This window comes from Octodon degus, unplaced genomic scaffold, assembly GCF_000260255.1.
Source record: "Octodon degus isolate 3935 unplaced genomic scaffold, OctDeg1.0 scaffold00015, whole genome shotgun sequence".
Classification (NCBI taxonomy): domain Eukaryota; kingdom Metazoa; phylum Chordata; class Mammalia; order Rodentia; family Octodontidae; genus Octodon; species Octodon degus.
The window spans coordinates 25153891-25172208 of NW_004524591.1; the positions used below are offsets into that span (position 1 = coordinate 25153891).

At 44.7% G+C, this 18318-nt stretch overlaps 1 protein-coding gene across 1 annotated transcript in view; it reads left to right on the top strand.

The window, feature by feature from the left end:
• Positions 1-18318, top strand: part of Plxna4 (plexin A4) — a 446676-nt gene that overhangs the window by 288879 nt on the left and 139479 nt on the right. The window contains exon 4 of the mRNA XM_004626540.2: positions 1838-1969. Coding sequence (XP_004626597.1) covers positions 1838-1969 — 132 coding nt within the window. The remainder of the gene's footprint in view (positions 1-1837; positions 1970-18318) is intronic.

Sequence of the window (18318 nt, forward strand, 5' to 3'; positions counted from 1 at the left end):
TAGGCAGCACCAATCTGGAAGGAAATCTGGAACCCCCTATCCCTTCAGGAACTAGGTCTCTTAAGCAAACAAGGTCTTCAGAGTCAAATCTGGCTTCTAAGTATGCCTCCAGAGTTTTCAGCTCAGGCTAGCTGCTTTGTGTACTTGGGCCTCATTTTCCTGAGCTCCTATCAGTGAGTCAGTTATGACTTGTGATGTGGCAGTAAGACTTACTTTGCTTTAACACTAAGGAAATGTGTTGAGTAATGAGAAGTCCCAACCTTGGCAAGGTGTAGGGTGACTTGGCTTCAGCAGCTTGATGGTAGTACCAACTCCAAGGCCATTTGCCTTCTCAGGGCTCCTGCTCCCCTTCCCTTCACAAGAGGGGTGACAACAGAAATTCCAGTGTTCCTTTGACCCTGCAGCAGGGGAGGAGACATTCTTCTTTCTTTCTCTGTGCCCTTGTTTTGCTCTGACCTAATCTATTGAAGAATTTCAGCCCATTTTCTCTTGATCCGTGTGACAAAAGCATGAAAATAAATTGGTGTATATATACTAATCAGGAGCAACTTGAGGAAGCCCAGTGGGTTCAGTCTTACCTGGAAGATGAGAGAAGATAGAACAGAGACTGGAGGGATCCTGCAAGCCATGACAAATGAACACTAGGGCCATGGGTTTTAGAGGAGCATATCAGTAAGAAATGTGTGTGTGTGTGTGTGTGTGTGTGTGTGTGTGTGTCTGCACGCGTGCATGTGTGTGTGCATGCTACCGAACATCATCTGATGTCTATAAAGCTTAAAATAATGTTTAAAAGGGAGGGAAAAAGAACAAAGACAAAGAAACCAAGGCCTAGAACAAACTTAAAATCAAACATATAAACTACAAAATAACCTGGTCCAGAGTTTGATGAACTTAACAAAACACTGGCCGTCAGACTTTCTGGTGTCCTGATGTGATCAGTGATCATCAACACAATGTCCACTATGCAATTTAGTTTTTCTGAATAATTCTTTTATTCTGTTCGATCTTATAAGAGGTCAAAAATTATGCATTAAAATTAAGAGTGCATAATAGGAGTATTTGGAATATAAGGTTTTCTTTAGTTTTGTTATTCAGGGGGCCATGGAGATGGCTCAGTAGAATAAGCACTTGCTTGGCAAGCACAAGGGACTGAGTTCAATCCCCAGTCCTACCAAAAAAAAATGTCTTGTTATTCAGAGCTCTAAAATTGTAACAGGGTTATGTTACAGAGTCTTGTATTAGGCTCAGCTAATTGAGTTCCATGGTCTTCTAGCTCTTGCCCAGTTACCTTCTCAGTAGTGTTTGTTCCTAACCTATGCAGGTGATGTTATTAGTTCTGAGTTGTGGTTGTGTTGGGTCTGTGCACACAATCTCATGATGATTCTAGAGACAAGGTCCAACACTCCAGGCCCAGATAAGCACTGAGTCAGGTTGGGAAGCATCCGTCTTTTCCATGTCTGTTCTGTGATGGGTCGTGTGAACAAGTCTCTCCCAGTTGTCTCCACTCTGTCCAATCAGTTCTAGAAAGGACTTAGGAATGGCCCAAGGATGATCTTCTCTCTTAAGTGTCCTTGGAAGACTGAGGATGGCTCATGCCAGAAGTACATTTTCCTGTAATGCCCACATTTGCTTTTCTGTGGACATGAATAGAACCTCTAGAAGGCTTCAGGGCCTCATATCTATGCTAAGACCTGAAGTATTAGCCAGTGTTTGTAGCGGCTGAAAAGAAATTATTTGGTGTAAAACTTAAGGGATTGACTCTTTGCCCAGTGCACCTCCAAAATGGGCAGTGTAGGATCTGAACTCATGTTGGCTATCCCCTTCTTCTTCTCTGCAGATCCGGGTGGATGGGCCCAGGGGCAATGCTCTCCAATATGAGACTGTGCAGGTGGTAGATCCTGGTCCAGTCCTTCGGGATATGGCGTTCTCCAAGGATCATGAGCAACTCTACATTATGTCGGAAAGGCAGGTAAGGCTCTTTTGGCTCTGTTAGACATTTGTCTTATAACTAAATACTAGCCTGTAGCTCTGTAGAAACTACAGGAGGCCAGCTGCAGAGAGGTGATTTGATTTATTTGGCTCAGTGTGTATCCTTTCAGTTACACTGCCTGGGGACTGGAGCTGGGTGTACTATAACAAGGCTGGAGACATTTGAAATAGCAAAATACCCATGAATCTAGAACAAATCCACGAGCTTCAAAATGATGATGTGTGTGCATTCAGGGCCAACACTTGCTCTCTTTTAAAGAAACATGGTACACATGCCCAAGTTGATCCAGATTTCTGTGCACAGAGTTTGATGTCATACTAAAGTCATCTTCCAGGGTCCTAGAGATCTGTTATGGGCAAAAATTCATTACCATGAGAGTCTGGTTAATGGAGCATCCTGGGAGGGCTAGATGGATGAAGATTTAGGAGACAGACTGTGGTAAGATGAGAGGATAAAACAGCCTATATTCTGAGCCTTCATGTGTATTACCAACTCTGTGGATTTTCAGTGGATCCCATGAGGACATATCAAGAATGAAAAAGTGTCAGAATTATTGTTGGCTAAAATGATCAGAAAGTAGTATTTGAGCTTAGTTCTGGAACTTAGCTGAAACTAAGTAAGTTCTTCGGGAGTTCTGAGTTCAGACAAGAGTTGTAATTCTACAGTGGGCAAAAAAGTTTTTTCTTTAGAAACTCCATATGATCAAGGGTATTTCCTAGAGTCCCTTTATTCACCACCCAGAATATTTTTTGCCCCAAAAGCCATCCCAATTGAGGATCAGCATGGCTGTACCTCTACTCCATCATATCTGTGTCAGATGGGTCACCCCTGGGAGCTGTCCTTCCACCCCATGAATATGAATGACTTGGCTCTGAGTGGCAGAGACAACAGCCATGAGAAACAGATCTCTCTCTTATTCATCTTCGTTAATGTGGCCTGAACTCTCTGGAGGAGCCTGCTGACAGAGTCTGGATTGTTCCGTCTGTCCCCTCTCTGCAGAGTGGAGATGATGAATTCCACATTATGCCACCCACAGGGCTTGTGCATTATGCCTTGGCAGCCCACAACTCCACCCTCCCTAAGAGCTCAATGACATCTCCTCTCAGTGTGGGGATGCCTCGTCCACTGGCTTCTGCCACACTGGGGCCCATTGTGGTGCCCTGTTTGAGACTGCCATGGCTTAGGAATGGCCTCATGCCTAGCAAGAGTGGAGTATTTTGCCCTGAGGTTGGAGATGCCTGAGATGGAGTCAACATCTGGGGGCAGCTTCCCATTGTCTGTTTTCCTTATTTTTCTTAGCAGGGCCCCCATTCTCTACTCCATACCTCCTTCTGAGACACTAATAGATAAGAGAAAACAGCTCCCCTTGGTAGGATAAATCTTTTGGGGAAGACCCAACATCTGCACAATGCATTGAACATTTCAAGCTATTTTACCTGGCTTGAAAGCTAAGATTTCTGAACCCTGGACTTAAAACATTGAATAACTTGCAAAGATAGAAAATATAACCTGATGATACAAGTTATCAGGCAAATCTGATAATAGAGTCATAATTTGTAACATTCCTCCTTCCCTGAAGTCCTCCTCTGGACCCTTACTTGCTGGTGGTGAGGCATGCTGGGAGCTCTGGATTATAAGCATATTGGAAAGCAGCAGTAGAGGAGGTGGGACTTTCCTACAACTCTAGAACTACTCCTTCCAATCCCAAACTCTTATCACCTGGGTCAACAGTGGTGTCCACTGGTTTTGTGGATTCTTTGTGTAGCACAATGGTTAAACACACAGGTCTTGGCATCAGAATATCTGAGCATGGATTCTTATTGTACTATTGTGCTCTCAAGTAATTTCCTGAGCTCTTTAGCATCAGTATTCTGTACTGCCATATGGAGGTAATAATCATACAGTATATAGTGTTCTAAGAATGAAGGGAGATAATACATATTCGCTTACAATCAAGGCTTGCCTTCAGTAAGTGCTTTGTAAATAGAGAGGCTCTTGTGTTTTATCTACTGCAGCAAGATTTCAAGTCAGACAGGTATTGTAATGCAACTGGGGTAGAGCTCAGAAGTCTAGGCCCAAGAAAAGGCAGGGAGTGAGATCCAGTCCCAATGAACAGTGCATCAAAACCCAGGCCTGTTTCACTCATTGGGCATGCAGGATAGAGTCAAGGGCAAAAATAGCTTAGTGGATGTACCTGGGGATTTACTGGACCCAGGGTATCAAGACTAACTCCAGCCTTTGTCTGAGGGTGGGTCTGCTGCCACAATGATAGGCCAGCACTCTTGCAGAACCACATCTGCTGGCCAGGGGCAGATGCTTGGCAGTGACCTCTGTCTCTCCTGGAAAGTGCTCGAATGCTGAGGCACTGGGAATCAGGGCTACAACAGATGGCTTTGGGAGGGGACATAATTCAGCCGATATGGCTTTTGTCTCCTCCTGGTTTTTTTAAAATAATGATTATATTTAAATGTGTTTATTGTTTCAACTTATATAACCTACTTTGTGTCTAAAATAGTATTACATATCTGAGGTGTCAATTGTATGCATGTACAAATAAAACACAACTATTAGAATTTTTGAAAATCTGTCCCTGTGTCTTTAAAAAAAACCAAAAACCTGTCCTTATATTTCTTTGGGAACCATTGATATGTTGGCTGTAGTTTGGGTTTCTACATTTAAATCATGGATTTCAAGCCCAGATCCCTCCTCTACTGGCTAAGTGACCTCAGACAAGTCTTTCAGATTCCCTGTGTCTTGATCCTACCATCTGTGAAGTGAGAGGGATAGTGACTTGCTTCATTTGAAGAGTTTGCATGATGCAAGAGTGATATCTGGTCACCTTCTGATTATATTTTCTATGTATGAGGCCAAGACCTGAATATTCTGGAGATATGTATTTAATGACATTGAAAACCTGTGAGTTAATCTCAGGCTCACTACACTGTCCTGTAAAGGATCAAATCGTGCATAGTTCAGGGCTTGTAAAGCACATGGCCCCTGTGGCAGGTGTTGAACTCTGCTGATGCAAGGTACAGCTGCCATGGAAAATACACACACAGACAGGTGGGGCTCTGTGCAGTAGAACTCTGTTTCTAAAATCAGGTGCCAGTAGTTGTCTCATCAGTCCTATGGTGACAGCACGGTGGAGAAGGACAGTGCATGGGAACCATTGGTGGAATTATTGTGAGCGGAGCACTCAAAGCAGTGCAGGGAGAAAAGCCCTTCAACTAAGTGGATGCAACTAGAGACGAGACTCTTAAGTGAGATAAAGCAAACCCACACATGCAAACATAGCATTGTCTTCTTAGTGTAAGAACCTGAAAGAGAAAAATAAAATCTGAAGAATACAGTAGAGACTGGAAAAAGGGAATAAACCTGCTCAAGATGAAGGAATTGCTGAGTTGAGGAGAAGGACAGGAGAGGAAATGAGGAAAAGAGATTTTTCTATGTATGTAAGAGGATGGTTTGGACAACTGTACTGTGGATTTCTGCTGGTCTATGGAAAGGAGCAGTTGTTACTTAATATAATTGTCTACTTTTTTCCTTTCTTTTACCTTTTTATCTTCTTAATGTCTCATATATTTCTTTTTTCTTTATTTTTCCAATTTTTCATGCATCTGTCTGGTAATATGAAAAAAATTAATTTGAAGGCAACACTATGCAATACAACACACACTGTGAAATTCATATCATTTTGTTTAGTAAAATTCTGTATCAATTGTAAATTTTCTGTTTTAATGCTATTTTGTACGCTCTTTAAAAGACAAAAATTTTAAAAATAAAACACAAACTTACAGCATGTTATGGTTTAGATATAAAATGCTCCCCTAGGTCTCATGTGACCAGAGGTGGGGCTTTTGGAAAGAAATTAGATGGTGAGGCAATATACTCATTAGTGATCACTGAGGTGTCCATAGCTGAATGCAGTGCCAGGAGGTGGGGCCTGCCTTAATGACGCATGGCCTGGAAGGGCGGATTCTTGTCCCTGGCTCCTCCCTCACCACTCTACTCCCACAAATGGAGGAGCTCTACTCTGTCTTGCCTTTCCACCATGCTGTCTCTACCTTGGGCCCAGCTAACTGTGCACTGGACCCATTGGAGCTAGAAGACAAATAAAATGTTTTTCCTTGAAGTTGTTGGTATCAGGTATTTTGTCCCAGGTATGAGAAAGTGCCTAACACAGAGCAGCTTGGCTTTCTTCAAGATGTTGCTTCTAGTCAGGCATGGTGGTGTATACCTGTCATCCCAGCACCTGGGAGGCTGAGGCAAGATGGTAGCTACAAGTTCAAGGCCAGCTTGATCTACCTAGTGAAACCCTATGTAAAAACAAACAAACAAACAAATAAAAGATTTAGAGGCCAGGGAGATGGCTCAGTAGAAAAGTGCTTGCCTGGCCTGAGTTCAATCCCCGGTTCTGCCTCCCCAGAAAACAAAAACAAACTATAGATAGATAGATAGATAGATAGATAGATAGATAGATAGATAGATAGACAGACAGACAGATAGATAGATAGATAGATAGATATCTCAAGATGTTGCTCTAAGGCCCACGTCTTGAGTTTCCTGTTTCTCCTTGGCCACATTTTCTCAGTCTCTTTTTCCAGATCCTCCTGCTCTTCTTTCTATTCTATTAATATTATTCCTATTCCTGAAAGATGTCCGCCAGTCCCATCACTTTAAACACCACCTAGTCTGGGTGCTCATGCGTCTCCCTGCCTGTGTTCTCTCCCAGCTCTGTATCCAATTGCTTATCTGCTAACTCTATCTGCTAACATCTATGAGGATGTACATCTCCTACATCCTCAACCCAATGTGACCAAAGCCAAATTCATCTCCTAGCCCGGTATACCAGACTTGTCCTCATTTCTGTTTCAGGTGATCAGGTGAGAGCCATCATGCTTCTCAAGCAACAAACTTTAAAGCTTTTAAATTTTTATGTATTTTTTTGGTACAGGGTCTCATTATGCAGCTCAGTCTCTCATAGTGATCCTCATGTCTTAGCCTCCCCAGTGCTGGGATTACAGGCATGTGCCACCACACCCAGTCTCGGTGCTCAGAATGGCATGCAGTAGCAGGCATTGAACTTGGGTCCTTGCACTTGCCAAGCAGGTGCTCAGATCACCGAGCTATCTCCTCAGCCCAAGGAAACAAACTTTAGAGTTTGTATCCTTTCCTTACCCCTTATACCACATACCATGTGTCAGGAAATTCTATGGCTATGCAAAATATTTCCAGAATATGACCATCTTCCACTACTTCACTACAATTGCCATGGCTAGAGCCTGGGTATTTGTTATACTCCTTCTTAACTTTTCTCCCTGTTCCCATCCTCATCTTTCCAGTACTTTCTTAACATAGTGTTTAACCTCTTAAAGTTCAGGTTAGGTCACGTCTTTCCTCTGATCAAATCCCTACGCTGGTCAACATGCTCATGAAGGTCCAGAAGATTCTATGTGCTTTGCCCCCCAAGATGTCTGACTTCACCATCCCCTGCACTCCCTCTTGCTCTCACCCCATCCCTTGCTCAGGGCAGGGACAAGCACTCTGGACACAGAGATGTCCTGTGTGACAGTCCTCCCATATGTCAGCATACTGACGCTCAGGATCTTTGCGGTCATTGTTTTCTTGAAATAGAGTTCTGCTTTCTAGAGAGCTACAAGGCTGACTGTCCTTGGAATCATTGCTTACAGCTTCCCCCAGCATGCTAGGGAAATTTCAGCTGGCCTACCATCCAGGCCTAACTTCCTCATTGGGTTCCTTTTTTACCTATAGTGCTTAAACTCCTGATATATGTTTATTATTTATTGCATATCTTCCTCATTTAGAATATAAGATCTGTAAGAATAAAAATTTTTGGATTTTTTTTTGGTTGGGTTCACTTTTATGTCATAGTCCCCTAGAACACTTAAGTGACTCTTAAGTACTTAATACCTGTGCATCAAACAGACGAATGAACAAGCTAATCCGATCCCAAGAAGTCTGTGAGCCTTGAGCCTTTTGTTTCAATTTGCTGCTCCTATAACTGGACACTAAAGACCACCATAAAATAACAGCAGTGTCTGGATTCCCAGATCGACACTTGGCTCCTGACCCTTCAGTGTGGCCATCTGAATCGCAACCCAGGAGGCTTATGCTAGAATGAAGCATACCTCCCTAACAGGGAGCATTATGTCAGAGAAAGCCGGTAGCAGATGCTCAGCTCAACCCCACAGTTCACAGATGCCCCACTCTCCCTCTCCTGGATCTTTTGAGATCTGCAGCAAGACTGTGGCCCGAAGGACCTGTGAGCCCTGACGTTGTGCCTAGTGGGGAGCAACCCAATGGCAGGGGGGTGGGGAAAGCAAACAAGTGACAGAGTCTGGAGCTCTGAGCAGGATGCAGAGGGGGTCATTATTCTCTCCCACCACCAATGTCTTCCGATAACTCTTGGCATAAAGCCCAGTTCCAGGAGCTCCATGTGGACCTCCTCCCTGCCCTCAATTCTTCTTACCCTAGCCAGGACTTCCCTCCTGTCCCAGAACCTGCTGGGCCCCTTCCTGCTGTACCTTTTGTCCCCTCTACTGGTAAGCCTTCTTATCTTCCTGGCAGGACCCTCTCCCACCTGTAGCTTTTGCTCAAACACAACATCAAAGAAAGGTCTGCTAACCACCCAACCAAAGCATCCTCTACCTTAGCATGTGGTTCTTCCCATCTCATTCTGCTTATTCCTCCCAGTGCTTTTTTGGTTTCTTCCCTGTGTCTGTGCACTAGTCCAGAAGGCCCTGAGGCAGGGATCTTGCCTCTTTTGATTCTGCTGTCATGTCCAACACCCACAGCCAGGTCCCAATGTATTCATATGGGGTTGATGAGGATGAGACAGTTGTGCACATCACCACTCCTGATGGTAGCAGCCTTCCTTTGGAGCCCTCTGCTTCTCGGTTAGGCTGGGGGCCATCTGCTTAGAGAGGATGCTGAAGATTTAGAGACGACAGGACTCTGGCTCAAGTTAAGAACCAGAGAGTTAGGTGTTTCCTAGCACCCCAGAAGCCCTCTGGGTCCCAAGAGTATTCCTCTTTGCCACATGGCAGGCCGGCCAAGAAAGCTGGAGCTGAGCCTCTCTTCCCTGCTATTTGAAGCTTTCTTTGGTACAAGTCTTCCTCCCTCCACATGATGAAAGAGTCCACCTCCAGGCCTGAGAGAGAATGGTTAGATGGTGGAGGGAAAGGAGGAATTGCATGGCTAACAGTAGTAGAGAATGGATAGTGTGCCTGCCTGCAGTGTGTGTGTGTGTGTGTGTGTGTGTGTGTGTGTGTGTGTGTGTGTGTATACACATAGGCATGCAGTACCCCTGTGGCTCTGTGTCCCTACACAAATTCCTAACTCAGTACCTCATTTCATTCAATCTTCAATAATCACTTTTGGACCACTTACTGTGAGTTAGGTGATCTTCAAGCACTGAGGACACCATGCGGAGCAAGGTAGCCTAAGTCCTTGTCTTTAGACAGCTTGCTTTCTGGACAATAAATGGGTGACTTGAAGGAATGATAAATGACTGATGTTGGATAATAGAGTGGATCAATAATGGCGAACATTTTAGAGATTGAGGGCCTAAACTGCAACCTCAAGCCCACTTATATATCGCAATGTGCCAACGCTGCAACTAATCCTGAATACTGAGGTTTTAGTTTAGCAAAGACAACAGTCACCCAGTGCTTGGCTGCTGAGACAACCTGGCTTGCATGGTGACAGACAGGACTCTGCATGCTCACTGCAACACACGTGTCATAAGTTCTCCATGCGCCAGTACAGAAAAGTGAAACTGACTCAGGAGTAAAGAGACATACATCAGACCAGAGGATGCTCTCAGAAAGATGCGGTCAGAGAAAAGCTCCCAAGGCAAGAATGTGTAAGCAACAAGCAGAAACCAGTGAAGTGGCAGTAGGTGATGATCAGGTAAGAATGACCCAGCAAAGAGAGCGGCAAGTGCATAGCCTGAGGTGGAGGTGTTGCACTGGGACATGCAGAAGACAGGGGAGAAAGCAGAGGGTGGTGAGCAGTGCCCTTGGAGCGAGATGTCCAGTTAGCAGCCTCAGCCTCAACTTGGAAAGTGGCAGGGTGGAGCCAGTAGGATTCATCTCCTAGGTGAGGGATGAGGAGTCAGTGAAACACTGCGCGTGTAAGGTGCGGAGCTCCGTATCTGGTACCAAGAGAACGTTAAATATTCTTCTGATTATTTGCAATATGTGCAGTTCTGTAGCCAGGATGTTGTTTCTACTTTGTGGTTATGTGAGTGTTTCTCTAGTTCTCACTCAGTAAGCTCTGCTTTCTGTGGACACTTTTTCCTGCAGCACATGAATGCCTACTGCGAGATGTCATTGTCATTTTGTCATGATATGCCTGTCTCTTTCAGTGCCACATTGGTCTGTTTTCTTTTCTGTGTTTCTGAGCAGCTCTCTGGCATGCCTGTGTGAAACACACACACACACACACACACACACACACACACACACACACACACAGTTTCCCTGTGTCTGTCTTTTCCATATGTCTTTGTTCGCTCCAGTCGTTCTGTGCACACACGTGTACGTGTGTGATGTGTATTTACTGGAATACTAGGACTGTTTACACACACGAAACTGCTAACAAAAATCTGCCAAGACAGTAGGAGAGAAGTAAGAAGACATGTCAGCAGGAGATGAGATGACAGTGTAGGGTGTCCTGGGGCCCTGTAGTGACCCCTACAGGGAGCAGCAGCTGTCCCCAGGCGAGGCAAGTCCCTTCTTTGATAGCACTAGAGAAAGTGGCAGGTTTTCAGCACATTTCCACATTTCCATCTTCCACTCCCCAGCCCTTCCCTACTTGCTGGCCAAAGTTTTCCAATGCATTTCTGCTTACTTGGGATTTGCTTTCTGGGTGAATGCCGTGTCTCACGGTGCCCCCCTTGTTTTGCTTACTTTGGTTGAGATGCAAGTGCCTGAGGATGCCCACAGCCTGTCCTCCCTTCTGAGATGCTTGCACTAAAGCCCTAGCTATGTACCAGGAGAACAGAGGCCTTCAGAAGTCCCTACCTTCTGAGCTACCTGGAAAAGCAGGACCAGGCAAAGCCAGCTCCATGGGCAACCAGGGCTGGTTCATTCACTCATGCAAGAGGATTCACTAAAGACCTACTGTGTGCAATACACTAGCTGCGGCATCAGGAATCCAACAGCAAAGAAATAGGTAGAGATTGCTATGCTTTTCACAAAAGAAAATAGCCAAGAAGCAATCAACATGAGAAATAAAACATGGAAGGGGCTGGGGAGATGGCTCAGTAGAATAAGCGCTTGCCTGGCAAGCCCAAGGACCTGAGTTCAATCCCCAGTTCCACACCCACACACAAAAGAAATACAACATGGAATAGCTTAACAGGCAATAAGGGCTACAGAAAATGAAAGCAAGCAGTCAGTGACACCTGGAACACTGGCCAAGTGAAAGGGTGGTGACATTGAACAGAGTATGCAGAGAAGGGAGCCTGGAGAGGCAAGAGGCAGAGGCATCTGTGAGGAGAAGAGACGGCCCAGGGCATTCTATTGCCTTCTCCTGTCTTGGTTTATTTTCAGGTTCTTGGCTCAGGATGTCAGATCGAGGGAGGGTTAACCTGCTCTGAGGAAGGAAGGATGTAGATTGTGGCTTTTGCTATGTTGAGTGAGAGTTTCCGAGGCATGCACAATTCACAGGGAAGGTAGGACTGTGGTGCAAGAAAGACTCGTGCTTGAATTCAGCGAAACAATCCAACACAGACCAGATGTCAATAGATTACCCATCTCTGACAAGACTAAACAAAAAAGGGGATACAAAGGAAGGACCATTTTGTAATTGTATATACAGAATAGTTGGGATAGATATACAGCTACTTTCGCTTAATTCAATGAGAAGAAAGAGGTGTACTAACACTGTTTAGACAGAATATCCTGTCTGCTTCTTGTACTATGGGTAACCACTAAGAAGATAACAATGTACAATGTATTAATTATTGAAAATGTCCTATTAATCAGCTTTGAAACTCTCATTGATATTTGTTTCTCAATAAAACAAAATTTTTAAAAAAAGAAAGACTTGTGCCTCTTGGGTCATAGGGCCCTCCCCTGTGCCGAGGACGTGTCTTGTGATGAGTGGTCAGGGTCCTGTCTCTCTGCCTCAGTGTCTCTCCCTGGCCCCAGCCTCCCAAGGCTGCCCTCCTCCCAAGGATGCTCCAAGGTGGCTAACTTTCATCTGACCACTTGGAGGTCTGCAGACTGATCTCACAGAAGGCACTGCTGCTGAGGCAGTGTCTGCAGCCAAAGGTGGAAATATCCTGCAAGAACACTTCCCACTCTGTCATCACGGGGTCCTCAGCTCCTCTCTCATGATGTGTGTTTGGCAGTGACAATGCCGCTGTCTCTCCATAGTCCTTTCCGTCACTGCAGGAAGCTGAGTTGTCCGTTCTGGTTTGTGTTTGGATGGCTGACACTGTGACAACTCGTTTGGACGTTGCTACTGGCACCCAGACCGGGCTGTGTCTGATAGCTCCTGGGAGAGTGAACTTGAAGCACAGGCTGAGAAGTGAGTGACAGGAAACTGAGCCACCTCAGGCATTCGCAAAATAAAAGCTGTTGTAGCGATTCACCCAATTTCACTCAGGTGGCAGCCTCCCTGCTGGTGTGGAGCAGACTCCGAAGGTTCCCACGTGTCACTGCTGGGATCCTCCCATTTCTCACTTCTTAGTCAAGGCTAAACATCTCCATTTTACCATTGCAGAACTGGAGGGAGGAGGAGGAAAGTGGGCTCCCTCTCTTTCCTGTGATCCACAGGCACTGGTATCCTGAATTTTCCAGTGATCCTAAGCCCACAGAATAGGAAGGCTCCTCAGGGCTGCTCTGGGAGCAATCTCTCCTGCTGCCCTTGGCCCATGGAATGGTATAAGTGCCTTGTTCAAAGCCCGCAGTGAGTTGGGAGAGGAGCCCAGCGGGAAGCTAGGGCTAGGGTCCCTCTGCAGGGTCTTCCCCAGCCTCTCCCTAGCGGGGAACAGGGGTTCTATGGAAGCAGGAGACACCAGGCATTTCCTCATCTTTCCACCAGGGAAGTTACACACCCCGGTTTTGGATGACAGAGAACACCTTGAAAAGAAGAAAGGCCCATCCAGGGGTGGGATGGCAGGATGGAGCAGTGAGGAGATGACAGCGAGCACTCAGAGGTGACCCTCTGTTGCTGAAGGAGGGCACCTGGATCAGGCTTCCCTGGTTCTAGCCTGATGGAAGTAAGGATAGGAGTCCCAACGTTTATGGCATACAGAGCCCCAGGCCATGCACCCCCAGACAGCACTGGCCCTGCCCACAGTGTGGCATGCAGTGTGTCAGCCCTTCCACCAGCACAGCCAACATGTGGGCTTCTCAGGGGCTGCACACGTGGGCAGAGAAGTCCCAGCAGCTGAAAGCAGTCCAGTTTGGTGGCCTCCCTGGAAGGGAAGAATGGTCCTTTAATGGTTTCTGGGGGTGACTGGAAGGCAGAAGTTTGGAGACTGAGGGAAACGTCATGAGGAGACCATGAGCTTCGCATTTCATCCCAGCCCCTCCTGCTCACCAAATCTACCACCCGGAACAACTCACTGAAGCTGTTCATGCATCAGGTGTGTACCATGCAAGTGGTATAATGACCTCTTGGTGCTTTGGGGATTAAAGTTAGTATGTGTGAGATGCCTAGGAGGCAGCAGGCTCCCAGTGAGTTGTGGACATTGGTGTCATCACCATCACCCTCATCATCATGTTCGTGGTTACTGTAAAATACTAGATCACTGCCACGGGCAGGAATGCCTAGGCAAATCTCTACTTGGTGGCCCAAAACAGTTCAACCCCAGGCACCAGCTACACCTCTGCCTGTTTTGTGCCTCATGGAAAGTGCAAAGGTGCAGATTCCCTTCCCATTAGTGAGGAGTGTCCTTCAGGAGATGTAAGGGCTGGGAGCCTGCATCTCCCTTCCTAGCCAGACAGCTCTGTCACCTTGCTGGGGGCTTTGTAGCTATGTTCTTTTCATTCTACTTCCTCACATAGGGAAGTCATCTTACTATGGAAATTATTGTAGACCGAGCCACTGAAAAAGATTCTGGTGCTTTTGCTTCTTGGAAGTACAGAGCAGATGGGACAATGGTTGTTCCCCTTCTCTTTGTCCCAGAACATGATGATTTATAAGGGTTTATAAGGGTGAGGTAGAGAGATGAGTGGAGGAGAGGGTGGATATGAGGGCTGGTGATTAAGAAAAGCTTCAGTCCTGAGCTCCATCAAGCATTTGTCTTTGGCAATTTTCCTGACAGTTGCTTCTACTCTTAACTTAGTGTCAGCATCCTGTTGTTTTTGGTCACTCCAACTGGCATTTTTAGATACAATCACCTGCAGTATTCCAATTAGCAGCATGTGAGAAGATTCCACAAGGCGGGCACCCAGGGCCAGGTCTCTACACCTTCCAAATCTCAGCTCCATCCTGCCATGGGTGTTTATTAAGTGTCTGCTTAATTTCCAGCATAGGGTTAGTAACTGTGCAGAAAGGAGGGCATGTCCTGGATGCTGGGCAAGCAAGGGAGAGCAAACACAGCATGGAACATCTTGAAAATAAATGAGTTTTGCCAAAGGGATCACTCAGAAAACCCAGCTTTCCTGAAAGTGGATTCAGGGTTGAGGAGCAAAAGATAGTAGCTGGGAGGCAAAAGATAGTAGCAACACGGCATGTGTTGCAAGGACTCTGGCCTGGAGGATGGCATCCTTGGGGTGCTTCCTGAGAATGCTGTTCATCCTGTTTTGTAGATAGCCTGGCAAGATATCACTTAAGACCAGTCTTCCAGATGGAAGTGTTTCAATTCCTTAAGTTGTGATTGACTGGCACTGGTGTTCTGTATGAAAGGAGCGATTGGAAACAGCAAATACTTTAATGTAAATTCTGCACTAGTTTTGAATGTTGATGAGCCATTTTCCAAGGTAAATTAGGTGTGTGTTAATTTATGCCACTGTTCAAGAAGACAGCTTGCCTTTTGTGTTGTCATGTGACTTTACCCAATACGATATTGGTATAAAAGGAGAACTTACAAATGGCAGAATTGTATCTCCTATGAGTCTTTTAAGTGCATTTCAAGTATTACAAGAAGACAATGGAGACATGAATTTGAAATTGATTCAGAGGCAGATGTGACAGTTTCAAGGGAATGTATGGTAATGGTGTAGGAAATGACCTGGATGTTATTTAAAGAAAATTGAGCAAGACAACAAAGGGATGCAGAAAGAAGTGCAGGCCACATCCTCCTCCAGAAGGTTCTACACTCCTTCTAACAGCTGTCAGTCCCATGCAGAATGGCTCTAGGGTGAGTCACAGCCAGAACCACACCCCTACTGCCTGACCTTAGCTTTGCTACTTGACCTTGGGCTACTTATTTAACCTCTACATACTTCAGTTTTCTCCATAGCGAGATGAGGATATGTCCATGACCACTGACTGAGTAGTTACAATGGGTAAATTTGAAAATCCAAGGTTCTTAGAGCCATGCTTGGCACAATATGAGGGTTCTACCAATCTTAGCATTATCTTTATTACTTACGTATGCTATTAATTGTTAAAGGGATCTGTATTTCATTGGGAAAGAAATCCATTTGTTATGCTTTTCTTTTTCCCCCCAGTGAGTATGTAACAGCTTTACTTTAGAAATTCCTGTTCCAAATAGGAATTAAAAACTTTTTTTCAAGATAGTATTTTTTAGTACATTTTTGTTATTTTTGCTACTGGGAATTGAACTCAGGACATCACACTTGCCAGACAGGTGCTGTGCCGCTGAGCTAAAGTTCCAGCAAAACAATAAGGGAAGCAATACAAACCTCTTTCTGTCCCTTATATTGTGTGCAGGTTGTCTGTATTAGGATGGGTGTAACACTCATGCTTAATCCTAACCAAAACTCAGCCAACCGAACCCATGATCTGAGTTACTACTCATAACCTTAGTCCCAATATCACACACTCTGGATTTGGCCATTTCTGAAAAATCCCCATTTAACACTGCATGAGGCTTTGAGGGGACATCAAGACACAAACCATTGAGCCGGGGAGATGGCTCAGTGGAATAAGCGCTTCCCTGGCAAGCGCAAGGACCTGAGTTCGATCCCTGGTTCCACCAAAAAAAAAAAAAAAAAAAGACACAAACCATAACACCCTTTGTTGACCTGTACCATTTATGCTTGGACCTTGGTAGAGTGGTAACTTGGTACTCCTTGCTCATTGGTTCCAGGAGGTCTGATGAATACCAAAACTGCTAACTATGAAATAAATCGTTTGGGCTGAAGGGGCAGCAAGTCATGAGTCAACTGACACAAACAAGTTCTAGCTTGCATGTTGAGTAGCAGACAAACAGTAAGTACCAGGACAAAATTCTTGTGTCAAAATGGCAGGTACCAAATTTGCTGAGTTTGAGAAGAGTGGAGTGCCAAACTGTGCCTACTCTAGGCCAGGCCCTCGTGTGTCCAGAAGTTGCAGAGAGGCAGAGGAGCTCCCCATTTTAGAGGGCTTGGTCCCACCATTCTTACTGGATGACTTGGTTGCAGGATATTATAGATTTGCAATTTATGTGTGACAGAAGTTGTAAGCGATGTGAATCCAGTCCTTCAAGTGGTGTGTTTATGACACTCTGCAATAATAAGGAAGTGACCGTGCAAATTGTTTTGTACAACACAGACATTTGCTGCTTAAGGAAACATAATTAAACATTTTTCTTTTAAAAGAACCAAGATGTTCCGCACTTGTTGACCTTTTCCGTTCTGACAAGCAGCTGTCAGAGTATGCCACTTTGCTGATAACTTTGAAAACAATAAACACTTAATCTTTCCCTTCACTATAAAGGTAATGCATTAACAATGGGTCAGAAAGTAGGTACTTTAGAAAGAATTTGGGCAGACAGATCTGCAGACAGATCACTTTTGCGGAAAAGGGATGTTTGGAAATATTTTTCTTATATGATTCTGTGGCTGATGAGTAAGTGTGACACTTAAGAATTCATATCTAAAGACTTTTTAAATCTTTTACCTGCTTAAAAATTTTCCAAATGGAGAGTTGCAGAGAATTTTGACCCATTTGTGATATATATGGCCATTTCTGAAAAATCCCCATTTAACACTGCATGAGGCTTTGAGGGGACATCAAGACACAAACCATTGAGCCGGGGAGATGGCTCAGTGGAATAAGCGCTTCCCTGGCAAGCGCAAGGACCTGAGTTCGATCCCTGGTTCCCTGATATATATATCAGCTTTCAATTAGGTATAAGAACAACTGATTGACATCAGAAGAGATGGAAATCTACCAGCTGAATTTTAACAAGTCTTCATTAAATTGGTTCATGAGACTGAAAAGAAGAGAATAACTACCCTGAGTTAGTCAGCAGAACCAACAATGTATCTCTTTACATTTCTCGGCCTAGCTAGGATATCCTTTTCTATTATGACAGCAATTAAGGTCAGGAATTGACATGAATGAATTTCCAGGCCTCAGAATTCCTTATCACTAAGCACTAAACACAGATTTAAAAAAAAAATGAAGTCTATCCCAATATATCACTCTTACAATACTAATAATATTTGTGGGGCTGGTGAGATGGCTCAGTGGTCTAAAGCACCTACTTAGAACAAGCTTAGTAAAGCACAGGAACCAGGTTCAATCCCCCAGCACCACATGCCAGCCAGCCCCGCCCCCTGGTGGGCTGAGCTGGCCACACACACACACACACACACGCAAATAAATAAAAAAATTTAAAATATATATATATATATATATATATATATATATATATATATATGTATTTGTGGTGTTGGGGATGGTGAGATAGCTCAGCAGACTAAAGCACCTGCTTAGGCAAGCTTAGGCAAGTGCAGGGACCTCGATTCGATCCACCTCACCAACATGCCACACTGGCCCTGCCCCCAGGGTGGGCTGAACCAACCATAGAGTCTGGATATGGTGGCATATGCCTGTAATATCAGCACTGGGGAGGCTGAAAACAGGAGGATCACTATGAGTCTGAGCTGTATAGCGAGACTCTGTAAGAACCATATATATATATATATATATATGTCTTTTAAGTAAGTGTGCATTGCAAGTATAATCTCCAATTTTCTTTTTTGGAGCATGAAAGCAAATCACTTGGAGATCTCTGGCCATTAGAATATATGCATGTGAAACACCTTTGTAAATTTATCTTATCTCAATTTCTAAATTTCCATTTTGCTATTGCCTTCTCAAATTGTTTTTTTTTTTTTTTCTGAACTGGGGATTGAACTCAGGCCCTTCCACTTGTCAGGGAAGCACTTATT